This window comes from Ambystoma mexicanum, chromosome 1q (genome assembly GCF_040938575.1).
Source record: "Ambystoma mexicanum isolate Mex_15411 chromosome 1q, UKY_AmexF1_1, whole genome shotgun sequence".
NCBI lineage: Eukaryota > Metazoa > Chordata > Amphibia > Caudata > Ambystomatidae > Ambystoma > Ambystoma mexicanum.
The window spans coordinates 1290242366-1290256964 of record NC_090922.1 but is presented as its reverse complement, the minus strand read 5'-3'; the positions used below and the strand labels follow the sequence as shown (position 1 = coordinate 1290256964).

Below are 14599 nucleotides of genomic sequence, written 5' to 3'. Positions count from 1 at the left end.
GGGCGTACCCTCCATACGCGCCTGTGGGCAGCGGGCAAGTGTGTGTAGGTAAGAAGGTGTCTATGATTATATACCTATATATATATATATATATATATATATATATATACCCGAGTGTGGAAGTGTACCACCCCCCACTCTCCCTACTTGTAGGGCCGAGGCCAGCGGCCCAGGCCCGAGCCGAGGCGGAAGCCTCAAGGCCCAATCCGTCGGGTATTCGACGTTGATCTCTTCCCCGGTTCGGCGTCGAGATGTTGATCGACGAAAGGTTGCAAAACGGGGCAAATTAGAATTAGTTTTGAGTGAAAATATGGCAAAGCCAGGGAACTCCGATGAAGTGCTTCCGACCAGAATGGCGGAAAAAAACAATCTGGGGATCCTAGACGCGTGAGGGATCATGGGTACAGTGGACGTCACACTAGGGATAGTATTACTGGCACGCCCTGTGTCGACGCCCATTTTCGACTTTCGAAAAACAAACTGTAATACTCCGCAGCTTCCACTAGATGTCGGCCTATGCACAGCATGTGATCTAAGCAGATTCCCCAAGCCTCAGAAATAAATATATATAGTCCTTGCAGCAGAATCCTCACTAAGTGGTAACACCTGCACTTGCTGTGAGCTGCAAGTTAAGACAGCCTCCCTGATGACGTGTATTGGCACAGAAACCGGTCGGAGGAGAACACCTGTGGCTGGGAAGGTTTACTGTGCAGGGAACTGGAGTGCGCCCCTCTCCTCTTTTTTTCAACACATGTAAGTTTTCTGAAGGGTGGAATCTTCAGAAATCTAATAGGGTGCTGCACCGGGGTAATTTATGCCCAACTTTGGAGTGCCTCACTGTAGGCTACTCCCCCCCCTTTCCCCACTGTGGGATTGGGTGTGAGTCTGTTCCTTGCTAACCTGATGACTACAGCTACCAGAAGTCCTTGCAGCAGAATCCTCACTAAGTGGTAACACCTGCACTTGCTGTGAGCTGCAAGTTAAGACAGCCTCCCTGATGACGTGTATTGGCACAGAAACCGGTCGGAGGAGAACACCTGTGGCTGGGAAGGTTTACTGTGCAGGGAACTGGAGTGCGCCCCTCTCCTCTTTTTTTCAACACATGTAAGTTTTCTGAAGGGTGGAATCTTCAGAAATCTAATAGGGTGCTGCACCGGGGTAATTTATGCCCAACTTTGGAGTGCCTCACTGTAGGCTACTCCCCCCCCTTTCCCCACTGTGGGATTGGGTGTGAGTCTGTTCCTTGCTAACCTGATGACTACAGCTACCAGAAGTCCTTGCAGCAGAATCCTCACTAAGTGGTAACACCTGCACTTGCTGTGAGCTGCAAGTTAAGACAGCCTCCCTGATGACGTGTATTGGCACAGAAACCGGTCGGAGGAGAACACCTGTGGCTGGGAAGGTTTACTGTGCAGGGAACTGGAGTGCGCCCCTCTCCTCTTTTTTTCAATATATATATATATATGCGCATTTTAGATCTTTTTCAAGCCTCTTGTGATAATACTGGCGTATCTTCCTGCCTGAGCAGCTCTAAATAAACTTCCTCTATGGCTCCTTTTTTGCCCTGAGGAAAAGAATGGGGAAAACCATGGACATGACCGACCACAAAGAAACCACAGAAAACCATGGTTCGTCATGTGCATAGAAACAGGCAGTGTACTGAACACTTGCAGAATACATCTTTTCCTGTGGAGACAATATCAGCACTTGTTAACATTTCAAATACCACCTCAGAAATTATTTTTCAAAACGGATTACCTTATCTTTGAGGTCTTTCTCTTCCACATTTTGCACATATTTGATCATTTTATGAATGACTGGATCCAGCATAGGCTAAAATGTATAGTTTACAGAAAAAAAAAGGTGCAAGTTGAACAATCACAAACTTAATATTCCCAGATATAAAACCACACTAAATGTTTTACAGTTTCACAAGTTGAAGAACAAACCAAACTGACCTTGTGCAGAAAATCATTGTTTAACAGTTTCAAATGATTTAGGATAGAGACCGGAATCAGCATCCATCCCCATAAAATGTTACACGGCATTCTAATGCAGCTACAGAAATTATGTTCCAACCTTTGCCTTTTAGATTAAGGATGCAGTACCTAAATTGACTTAGAAATGTTAAAGGAAAACACAAATTGATTACCAAAATACTGCAAAGCGGATACAAGGAAAAGTAACTTACTTGTGATCCTAGCTCTCTATCATGAGCATGGTTATAAAATTCAGAAGCATTGAATACCGCAATTAAATTTAAACTAATTGTAAACTTATTAGCCTTTCTGGCTTATTCATTTCTCTAAAACAAAAAACCGTTAAACAGACTGCAATGTAAAGAGGAAAGTAAAACACTGCCACAGTCAGGCAATCATGCTACTGTGGTATCCACTGGTGCACCAAAATGGCAGTTGGAAATTGGTTAATTATTCTGCATGCAATGTTAGGTTCTCTGGGGCGTTTTTCAAGATTCTTAGCTTAACTCCAAGAAAATCATGCTCTGATCGGTATTTTTTTTCTTTCACTCATTATTAATCAAGTAGATTAAAGTTACAGCTTGTGGAGGTCAGGTCTTCCCATTTTTGCCTACACAAGACTGTACGTGCTCCGAAGGCAGGGTGACAGCATTATCTGACGAATACGGCTCTTGCGTGGGAAAGACATTAATGAATAGCTGTCTTTCCGATTCTGAATCCATTTAAGATGGAGGCATTTGCTGAACAGGTCATACAGAAAGCTGAATGACATTAAATGAGTTAAGCTTTGCGCACCCTCTGTGCCAGTCTCTCATTCAAAAGCTACAGCCCACAGTCTCGAAAAAGCCCAGGATGGGCGAGATGAAAAAAAACACCTAAAAACAGTGGATAAAACCTACGTCTCAAGCAAGTGTTTAAGACCCAAAAGCCACTGCCAAAACATTAAGTGAACAGGACAACAGTGATCAACTACATTCTAGGCTTATGCTCTAAAGAAGCGTGACTTTTCAAAAGGCGCATTTATGTCTGGACCGTTTCAGACAGGGACTCAAGTTCTTTACACATTGGTTTGAAACATTTTCCAGGTGGCAAGGGCAAAGTTTATGAACATTAAATATTTCATAATGCAGAAATACATGTTGCTTTTGAGGTAGAAAACTCCTTGGAAACCAAACATATTTAAAGAATACACCCCATCTGAATCAATAGATCCAGAGACTTCAGAAAACTTATCTGAAATGAACATACAGTTTTGCACTGCACTTCTTAGACTCATTGACGTCAAGAGATCATCCACATAGCAACCATCCATAGCACTACAAAAAATGCTTAAAAAATATACACCACAGACATGCTTAGAGAATGTAGTGCACACATCACTCAATACAGTAAAGTATGCAACTATCAAGGAGGCCACCTCATTAAAGAACACTGTTAAGGCTGTAGGAAAGGGGACTATGGACTAGGAGTACAGTAGTCACTACAGCGAGTAACTTGTTTCTTTACTCCTACGTCCCATCCCCTTTCTTCTATACTGATGAGAGATTTTGTAACAAGACAAACTCACGGGTGGAGGTAGTCCAACAAGTAGCAAACACGTTTCTCAAGACTGCCTGACCAAATCACGCATCATCCCTGGTCTGCCATCACCCCCGAAAACTGCTTTCCAAACAATAGTGCTTGCAAAAGGCTGACGGTGCGGACCACGTGGCAGCCCTAGGATGACGTCCAACGCGATATGACTGAATGCTACTACAGTGGCCTTCGCCCTCAATGCGTGTGCAAGCATACCCTTAGGTGGAGTCCGCTTCTGTTAGGAATAACAGTAGTTAATGGCAGACACAAGCCACCTAGCAATAGTGGCCTTTAATGCTTGACTGCCTAGGTTGTGTCCCCCAGTAAGGTGACTGAAGGAGCATCTGGTTTTCTGATCCGTTTGGTCCTGGAAAGATACATTTGAGGGCCCTACGGACATCTAAGGTGTGAAGGGTAAAATTCACAGAGGACCGAGATTCCGGAAAGAACATCAGTAGGACCACCTCCTCAATAATATGGAAGGAGGAAACCACTTTGGATGAAAGTCGGGTGCGTGCGCAACACAACCTTATCCCTATGAAAGAACCTGTAAGCTACAGAGGCCGAGAATGCTAGCATCTCACTTGCTCTCCTAGCGGAATTCAGGTCAACAAACAGGGCCACATTCCAAGAGAGGAACTGGAGTTCCATTGACTGCATCGGCTCAAAGGGCATGCAGACTAGTACCGACTAAATGATGTTAAAATCACACACAGGGTGAGGCCTCTTGACAGGCGGGTGTAGCCGCCAGAAGGTTCTCCAGATGTCTGCGTGCTACAGGGTTTGCCGTGAAGATGCATGACCGCTCCAAAGGCTGGTAATAGGTGTGACAGGAGTCAACCAATATATCCGAAGACGCCTGGTGCGAGATGAAGTACAACACGTCATTCAAGCCACTGGAGAGGGGGCTGATACCTTTTTCCAAGGCCTGCTGACGGAACCTGGTCCACTTACTTTGGTTTTGAGACCACGTGGACTGCTTTCTGGCTGCCTGAAGGATTCTCACGTTCTGTGCGAACAGACCTATAGAACCTAGAGTCATGTCATACTGAGAGATGACCAATTGAGGGCATGGATAAAGGAGCTTGCTCTGTTGTGGAATGAGGATGCCGTGCCAATATGGAAGAAGAATTGGGCCCAGCCCGTTCCATCTCACCAGTATGGAGTACCAACATCGGTACAGCCACTGTGGCACTGTTGGTACACATGTGCAGTTTCAGCTTCCCTCAGTTTTGCCAATACTCTGGGGATCAGCAGAATTTGCGAGAAAGCGTAGAGGAACTCCCCTGTACAGGGAATGTTTAGCACGTCTCCCAGAAAGCCTGCGCCTGTGCCACCCGAGAGGCAGGGCGAGACACTTGTTGCCAACAGATCGCTCTTGGGAAGACCCCCTTCCTGGAAGATCGGGGGCAGAGCCAGGGGATGGATTTCCCAGTCATGGTTGGCAAGGTATAGCCTACTGAGATCAGTTTCTTGGTTTAGAACCCCCAGCCAAATAGACGGCCCTGAGGAGTGCATTGTGCACCAAGGCCCATTCCAAGAATGATAAAGCTGCTGACAAAGATTAGGGTATCTCGTACAGGCCTGCTTGTTTATATAGGACAGCACATTTCTTGCAGATTTTCGGCAGGAATGCTTGAAGCGCATAGAAGATGGCTTGTAGTTCCAATTCATTTATGCCATTTTGGATTTTGAAGATTGGCCTTGTACTTTGCCATTTTACGGCTGTGCACATGTATCGTTTTGGTAGGGACACAAGGGCTACTGTCCGCCAACGTGACGCCCCGAGGTAAAGCTCTCAGACGACCCGCTGGATCGTGCCATGAGAATTAGGGGTCCAGGACTGAAGTACGGAAGGTACCGCCATGCCCTTGGTGGCAATGCCACTGGTAATTCTTGCCCCCATCAGGAGGCTGCCTGATGTAAGAACCTGACGAGTCCTTAACCTGGAGGTCGGTAGCTACTCCAAAAGGCCCCAAAGAGCCCCTGACCATTTCAGCTGGTACGAGGCTTTGTGGAGCCCTCAACCGGTGGGTCGTTACAAGCCTTTACGCCTTCTGGGCTGCCCCCAGTAGGCACCAGGATGTTGGTCGCATCCGACGCTTCTTGGCAGGAAGAAGCTCGGACAAGCCGGTCGTCCAGGAAGGAGCATACCTTGATCTCCCCCGAGACGGAATGAGCTGCCGCAGTACTCACCAGCTTAGTGAATACTCTCAGCGCTGCATTGAGTCTGAATGGCAGGGCATGATATTGATAATGGTGTCTGTCAATCGAGAACCTGAGAAATTTCTGGTGTGGTTCACATATAGATACGTGCAAGTTGGCGTCCTTTAGGTCTACATAGCAGAACCATTCATTGCTTTGAAGTGAGCTTGAAATCTGTGCTGGCGTAATTATCTTTAACCTCTCGTTAGGAAGATGGAGGCTGAAGGAGAAGAGATCCAGGATCACCCGCAGGCCAGCCTGGTTCTTCTTGGTAATCGAAAAGATTTGCAAATAAAACCCTAGAACTCTCCTGTTGGAGGAAAAAGGGGTGTGGGGGGTGGAACAGGTTCTGGGGCCTGCATGCTGTGCCGTTTGCAGATTTCCTGTAATAGAAGAGCAGAACCCATCTTGATCAAAGCAGAGGCAGAGGAAAAAGACTGAGCTGGAATCCTTTGAAGACTACTGCATGAATCCAGAGAACCTGCAAGATGTTTAACCAGCCACTCAGATGCAACAATAGCCTGCAGCTGACAGGCGTGCAGTGGACCCAATCCTGTTTGTCATTGCTTCTTCAGATCAGGGGTTGTAGTTTCGAAGTGTCTAGTGAAGATTCCTTTGGAGTCATGTCTGGACTGCTTCTTTCCGTGGTCACTGGGGGAGCAGCCCAGTTTCTTGCGTTCCTATGTTGGGCTGCTGGCTAGTCTTCATGAGGGCCGCCAGGGATCTGACCATCTGCGTGGACGTCTTGCACTTATTGAGTTCCTCATCCGTGGAGAAGTGCAACAGATCTTGCCAACAAGGCAAGATCAATGATGCAATAATTTACCTCCTTTGTAAATTTGATAACGTGAATCCAAGAGACTCTAGGCATGTTTGCACCCACTGCCATCCCACAACTAGCTGTAGCAATATTATGAAGGGATGACCAGCAAGCAGTTCCTGAGCCTCCGTTTTAGCTTCTGCCAGACCAGACTTGAAGGCCTGTTGCGTGTCCAGTGGCCTGTATGGCAAGAAGTCAGCCAACTCTCTCCAGAGTTTTGATTACCCGCTGCTAGCAGGGTATCCGCATTGGCTTGTCTGAGGTGAAGAGAGACAATAGAGTAGACCTTTTTCCACATAACCCTCAAGGAGCTGGTCTTCCTTGCCCAAGTGGGCCATAGACGACGCTGTGCATATCATTCTTTCATGGAAGGCTTTGACGGAGCAAGGGACCTCCCCCCTGTGTCGGTTTCAGAATTGTGTTATGCGTTTGCCCTCAAGAACTGTGTCTATAATGGCCGGAAATCCCTCCTTTGGCTTCTCTGCGGGGGGTATACACAGCCTTTGAAGCCTCCAATATTGGTGGAGGCTAAGGTGGCATTGCCAGCGTAGGGAGTACTGGAGGCAGCACCGTGACTGTTGAGGCAAGATCGGGCTCAAATGTGACAGGGCTGGTGTGAATAAAGGGGACAGAGGTGGCAACACGGTTCCACTCACAGGTCTAGGACATGGTGCAAAATGTCCACTCGCCACAGGCTAGGAATACTTTACTGTTGGCAACAGTGTGCTGTGTGTATGTATAGAATTGAGGTGGCAAGTGATTCTTTTTTCTGGATGCCTAGTAGCTTGCAAATTGAATTTTTGACCCCAGGTCTAGCATGCTTGAGACATTTCCAGCCCGTGGGCTAGGCACAGTCCATGTACAAGTCCCTTCTCCAGAGGTTGCAAGCTGCAGGCAGCGACTCATCTGACCTCCAAAAGGACAGCAGAGCAGGTCTCAAGACTGGTTAGGTCCACTAGGGAGGGACTAAGAGCAGACCTTCGCCTCAGCAGAGAGTATCTTGGTCAATAGTGGCTGCACTAGCAGTGTTCAGGATGCACATTAAAAGAACATATCCCAAAAGATTATGCCTGTTTGTCCCCTGTACTGCCTTTAATGTATGTGGGGGCAGCCCATAATACTGAACTGGGTACCCCCTTCAACCCCTGCTCCCATGTTCGGTATTATGACCTTCGATCTAATCTGCCATGCCTAATGCACACTAACTGTGCATTCAGCATTTCAGATTCAATCTTTTCGTGCAATCCCTTCTCAGGTGTCCATCTGTAGACTCTTGTTTGGATTCCTGGCTCCTGTGGTTGACTGAGGAATGGCTCTACAATCCCTACTAATATAAGAAATACATGGGCTGGGGTAACCATCACGTGTGATATATGTAAACATTTTGTGGTCAAATATTCTGTCTGCACACCACCATAGGGTCCCAGAATACAGGAATAAAAATAATGTTTTGCAGAGGCGTTCCTGGCACTTGGCGATGGAGGGTGCATTGCACTTAATGGCCTACTCTCCCAATTAAGGACATCTGTATAAGCAGTAAAGAGCAAAATGGAACCATGGGTCTCATTATGATATCAGCAGTAGCCATGCCTGTGATACAGGCACGGCTGGCGCAGTTGTCTTTTTTTCGGGTGCCCAGGAATGGCCAATTACTGGGTCATTACGGCGTTTCCCACCCACAGAAACCATAGTTTCCCAATCTGGGAACTACGGTACTGGCTAGCTCACCGGAACCGTGGTTCCCAGACCGGCAAACCCACAATGAGGCCCCCTGTTTATTTTGAAAGCATATTTTAATGTCCTATGGGCATTCAACGGGCTACGTCTTTAAAGAGCTGTAGATGTGATTGTGCTGTTTTAAGGCTTGGCTTAAAATAGAAACCCATACGGGCAAGGTATAAAAAAGGCCAACACCATAAAAGATTTTCTGGGTATAAACATTTCTAATTTATTCTTGCTGCCGGAAACCATCTGTATCTATTGTAAGCTTGACACCAAAAAGTGCACAGAGGGGGATAAACAAACCTACTAAATACTAAACCTATGGGTCCAATGCAGTGTGTTCATAAGCACTGGAATGACAGGACCGTGAAATCACCAGCAGAGTAACCCACTTTTATTTTAACTGCATCTATTCAGATAAACAAAAGTCGTTTATGGCCAACTCATTATGATCGATTCCTTTTTCTAAAGCTTATAAAGAATATCAAATTACCTGTACTGTTGAAGCATTCAGGTACTCTGCACAAACTCCCAAGGGCTGGACTAACGCGGACACTGCCTGGAAAATCAAGAGCACGGAATGAATTTAAGGTCACAGATATTAAGCACTGTACAAAACAAAATTGGCATAATAGCTATGAAAATTAAACAAGTACAGAAACTATGCTCTGTCCTTAGCAGAGATGAACAGACCACTCATGCATGCAAGTTGAAATATAACAGATTGGTAGGTATCGAAAGGAGTGTAAAACCCAGAATGACCTACTTAGCAGGCCAGTTGGGCTAACGAACATTAGAAAAAACAAAGGATGACCCACCTTGCAGCACAATACCTTGTGGTTTCAGAAAGAACAGCATCACAGGAGTGATTAAACTACTTTCTTGAACACACCCAATTCCTGCCCTAGGATTGCTCTGGTCCCCCAAATCCATTTCCCAAGACTAGGCCTCGATTCCTGAACATGAGCCCTAAGGTCAGTGCAGACAGAAGCCTCCCACAGGAACAAGGGGGCCATCTACCAAACACAAAAATGAGATTCTTAGGTAAGGGTACGGACGAAGGGATCAGTCAAATCAAGTGATAGTGACCGAAGCTCAGAGGACTTTATTTCCTTTTTCCAATCCCTGTTGTAATCCAAACAGTTCCAGGACACGAAAGTGTACTTCAATGCGTTCAGTCTCAGGATCTAGGTTAGTCTCTCAAGCAGGCTACTCTACTCCTCTTCAGTACAGTAGTTTTTGCCACGTTCTGGGTCAAAACCCCCCAGGAGATTCAATGGTCTGACTTATACATACAAGCCTGGACTCTTAGTGCATTTTATTTGGTTGTTAATTCTTTCTCTCCAAAATTGTGGCCAACTGTCTTCACCACCTCCTGATCTCTCCACTCTGCACATCCCACTATCCTCGCTGCTACACCACCAATTATCTAGAACACCATCTCCTTTATACCTGGCTAGAATTGCGAGGGCGTTAGCCACCTTGATTGTGGATGCTGCTGTGTAAATCACTTTCTTCCCCATGTCGTCCATCCTTTTCCCCTCGATGTCTGGGGGAGCTGACGACAATGAAGACTGGTTAGCCGACCGTTTTCTCGCAGCAGCCAACACCACAGAGTTCAGCGAGGGCTGCGACCTCAGGAACTTGGTTGCGGAGTCAGGCGCCCTATACTACTTCTCCAGTGTGGCCCGTTTGCCTGGAACCATGCAAGGGTTCTTCATGAGGGCGTGGTGGAGGAGGTTGATATGTGGTCATCAAATGAAGCTTCCTCGGGAGGCCACCACGGGGCGCAGGCAAGATGGCTGCCTGAATCCCGAGCTCCGTCCCAGCCCTAGGCTTCAAGAGGTGATATCGAGCAAAAGAAGTTATATACCCGATTCCAACCAACGAATTACGTGCATCTAAATATGGAGCCATCCGAATGGTCGTGTAGCGAGGACCCGAGACCACCGGAGTGATCGGGGAAACATCTTGGTGATGGCTGGTGCCCCTCCCCCACATCGCACTCCGCTCCACAAGGGAGCTGAAGAAACGCTGCAGACTCGCGGCATTGCAGGGAGGAGCTGCGAGGGTTCAACTCGTGGATGCGGCGGTGATCCCCACGGGACGGAAGGGCTGCCCTTGTGGCCTGGGGAGAGCCTCTGTGCCCTGCTAACCCGCAGAGTGCGGTAGCAAGGCACCCCCACCAGTGACACAGGCATGTGGTGCCTCATCGCAGAAGCGCGCCCATCCCTGGTTGGGTGAGCAACCAGCTGAGGGGCCCGACACCAGGTGAGGAGGCAGACAGATGCTGCCCTCCCCTCCCACCCAGCGCGGGGAAAGATAGTAGAGGGACGGCCCCCGTGACACGTACCGGGGGCCATGCACAGATCCTATACCGTCGCCACAAAATGGGGGAGGAGGCGCAAACCTTGTTGCTGACCCCCTGTGCCCACGAGGACCCGGCCCTTAGGAGATACAACGCTGACACAGCGGGATTCTGCCCACTGCTCTTGGCCCCGCCGGAGCAACCCAGCATACAGGCAACAAAGACTGACACAGCTCCAAGGGCACTGAGCTGACAAACACTCGCCGCCACCGCCTGAACGCTTGAGTATAGTTCCATACCCTCAAGTTCTTAGTGCTGGAGAAAGGGGTTAGGCCAAGACACTCTGGGTCCCCCATGAACAACGCTCCTCCATAAAAACAACTGGCCGGCCCACGGAGTACTGGGGGGGTGAATGAGACTACGGCAGGATCGGAGACACCTAAAGTGCTGTACTAGTGCGGATGCCGTCCATGCCTAGTGGGATACCGCCAAGTAAGGCACGTCCCGCGCACTGCTGTAGGGCAGAAAGTAAAAGCATAGACCTTATGGGAGATCTGTGAGGTGCCTGCGGACATCTGAATGCGGCTTGCATTTCATGAGGACCACTCCCAACCACAAGGGCAGGCCCCACAGAAGACGTGGGCCTGGCATAACCTCTGAAGCCACTTACCTACTGGAGAGCGTGCCCTTCGGCGCTGTAACACAACCCTGGCCACATCGGTACCTGCCCACCTGGACTTGTTGTGGACCCGCATGCCTTGGCGGTTTGGGGCCCAGGGGCCAAAAGTCACGAAGGTGAACTGGTGATACCACATCCTGGAACCCCGGTTCACAGGGCAACAGGGCGCTTAGACAGTAGAGACCCCAGCTACGTTACACTTTCGCGCCGGGGAAAGCACAATAGAAGCAGGAACTTCACACCCGGCCCCTGTGGAGTTGTCCTCCATCAAGTTTGACATACAGACCATTCTGGAGGAGATGAGTGGGATGAGAACGGACATGGGGGCAGGAACTGGTGACCTATCGGCCAAGGTGACCACATTGGAAGACAGGATGGAGGAGGTTGAGGCGAACCAAACATCCGAAGGGGCTCCTGGAGACACAGAAGGAGGTCTGCTTCATGGAAGTGGAACGCCGGGAGGAGGAGCAGCGCCTTAAGGTGGACGACCTTGAAAATCACGAGAGGCGGGACTACCTCTGAATCTTTGGACTGGCGGAGGGGTAACCCAGGAAGGCTTGGAGGGCAAGATATATTTAGGTTGACTCACGGCACAGAGGATGGTGACAAACTCATGGTAAGAGTGTACAGAGCGGGCAGAGGTGCAAAGGACCCACAGACAGTCCTAGCACATATGCACTATTAGGGTGACAAAGTGAGGGTCCTTGAGAGAGCGAAGCGGATAAGGGAAATTAACTATGGAAACTCCACAGTGACAGTTTTTCAGGACCTCTCCGCATATACACTGCAGCTATGGAAGAGGTGTGGGGCCCTCACTAAGTGGTTGCAGGAAAAGAGTGCGAGATACCGACGGTGGTTCCCATTTTCATTGACGTTTGAGTGGGAAGGGGAGAGGCACTACCTGGTGGCAGAGGAAGAGATCCAAAGAATTGCGGAAGAACCAATTGGCATCCGAGGAGGCCCTTCAGGGGATCTGGGTGGAGAGGACTGACCCCTGCTCGAGGACCTAGAGGCCTTGAATTGATGCGAGGGAGACAAAGGGGGACGAGAGGTTCCAAGTTCCAGAAGCTGAACACACCCACATCGAGGGGAGAAGCTTCCTCAGAGGGGTAACGAGTGAGTTTATGTTGTTTCCTGATGTACATGCTATACTGCCTTGAAATTCTAGGGGTCCCTCAGAGACCAAGCTGTCTGGAGGTGACTTAAGGTTGAACTGTTACTTCCTGTCTTCTTACTTACCAGTGGAGGGAGAAGCGACCGCCCGAGTTGACATTGACGTTTCTGGTTACCTTGTTCCTTGATGTTAAACATGGGAACAGCCCCAGGGAGAGGGGGTAGGGGGACACACATGGCTAGGGGAATATCAGCGGACTGGGGAGGAAGAAAGGTGGGGAGAAGGATGTACATCAAGGTGACGAAATATCCCCCCCGCCGGCCAGCTGTTACTTTAAGGCATTAGGAGCGAATGAGTTGCTATATAGAGTACCCAGGGGAGGGGAGGAGCTCCTGCTGGTCCGTCGATCATCTCCGGCAACATCGGGATGTGTAGGGTTGGACGCCTCAATTTAAGGGATGGGTGGGGGGGGAAAAGGGGGGGGAAAAGGGGGGGAAAAGGGGGGGCGGGCTGAGAGACAAGGGAGGGGGAGCGACACATGCTAGGCTATCCATACGTTGAGAGGCCTGCGGGCCTAGTTGGACATGGAGAGAGAAGGGTAAAGAAGGGTTATGGCTGAGGTACTAATTGGCACCCTGAACTTGAAGGGTCTAAATTCACAGAATAAGCGTACCCTCACGAGCAATAGGTTTTGCAAACAGACATTGACAGTCCTCTTCTTGCAGGAAACACACTACCGGAGGGGTGCAGAGTCATCAAAGGAAGGGAGATTGCTGGGAACCTCTGGGCCTCTCATTAAGCCTCTAAGAAGGAAGGGTGGGGATATTGCTGGGGAAGTCATTCACTCTGGAGGTGGTTGAGATCAGGAGAGGATTTGGGGGTAGGTTTCTGGCTATAAAAGGTAACCGGGAGGGCACACGAGTGCCGCTTACCACCCTCGATGCCCCTAATGTTGGACAACTGGGGTTCCCACAGGGACGTCATTTAGGGGTCGCCAGAGGTCGCAACTACGACCTCTGTGGTCTTCCTTGCGACCTCTGGTAAAAAAAAAAAAATGAAAAAAAAGTATATTTTTATTTGTAATGCTTCCTCCTGGGCTGTAGCCAGCACCATGTGGCTCTTTACTTCTGGAGTGGCTGGCTTTCTTTTTCAGGCCCCTTAAAAAAAAAGGAAAAAAAAAGAAAAGAAGAACAGTAGTGCCACAAGTCTAACACTTTCAGCACTGGCCCTAAATAAGAAAGAATAGGAATACAAAATAATGTGTCTTTCTGGAATTCTATACAATAATTGCTAGACTCATTAAAGGTTTATTTCATGCACACTTCAGGGGGTGAGTCACTGATTTAGTTTGTTCGTAAACGCCTCAACTCAGCCTTTCATCCTTCTGAGGTTGATAAACGAGTACCAACACAGGTTGGGTGAAATTGGGTGTATATATTTTCTATATAAAGCGCTTAAGCGTAAGTGCTATATAATAAAACATCATTATCACTTGGTCATGGACGTCTGCTTGCATTCACAGTAATTTGGTAATATGGGCCTATACACACTGATCTTAACGATACATTTGGCGATCCATTCCTGTATGAAATGTACATCACATTATAGTGATATTGTAACCATATTTTTTTCGTAGTGTACAATGCTATGTGATGCCACTCCCTGTTTTGTCAACGGGTGAAAGGTCGTGTTCCATAGCTTCCCGCGATATCACTTCCTGTGATGTCATCAGGGGGTCAAGGGTTGTGTGATGTCACTTCCACTACCCCTGGCATTTTGGTGAAATGACATCCCTGGGATCCCACGACAGGTGTTCAGGGTAATGGACAAGTGGGCGGAGGGGGCACTGATCCTGGGGGGTGATTTCAGCTTGATTGGTGGTCAGCAAAGGGTCAGGGATCCAGAGAGCCTACGAGAGACAGTCCTCTTGCAGGATACTTTTTGGGTGGACGTATGGCGCAAGGCTTGGCCGGCAGTGGGGGAGCTACACTTTCTTTTCGTCCCCTCACCAGTCATACACGAAGATACATTTTTTTTTACTGGTCCCAAGGGTGGTCTGACCACGAACAGGTGACGGTTGCCTGGCGGCTACCGAAGCCACAGCAGACTTATAGCTACAACAGGTGGAGATGTAATGACACACTGTTGAGGGACCAGGTGTTTCGAGAATTCACGGGCAGGGAGGTGCAGGCATACC

General features: G+C 48.5%; 1 protein-coding gene across 2 annotated transcripts in view; it reads right to left on the bottom strand.

The window, feature by feature from the left end:
• USP24 (ubiquitin specific peptidase 24) overlaps window positions 1–14599 on the bottom strand; it is a 2799104-nt gene that overhangs the window by 2682240 nt on the left and 102265 nt on the right. For both annotated transcript variants that reach the window (XM_069642114.1, XM_069642115.1), the window contains exons 8-9: window positions 8795–8860; window positions 1759–1833 (exon numbers count right to left, since the gene is read on the bottom strand). In XM_069642114.1, coding sequence (XP_069498215.1) covers window positions 1759–1833; window positions 8795–8860 — 141 coding nt within the window. The remainder of the gene's footprint in view (window positions 1–1758; window positions 1834–8794; window positions 8861–14599) is intronic.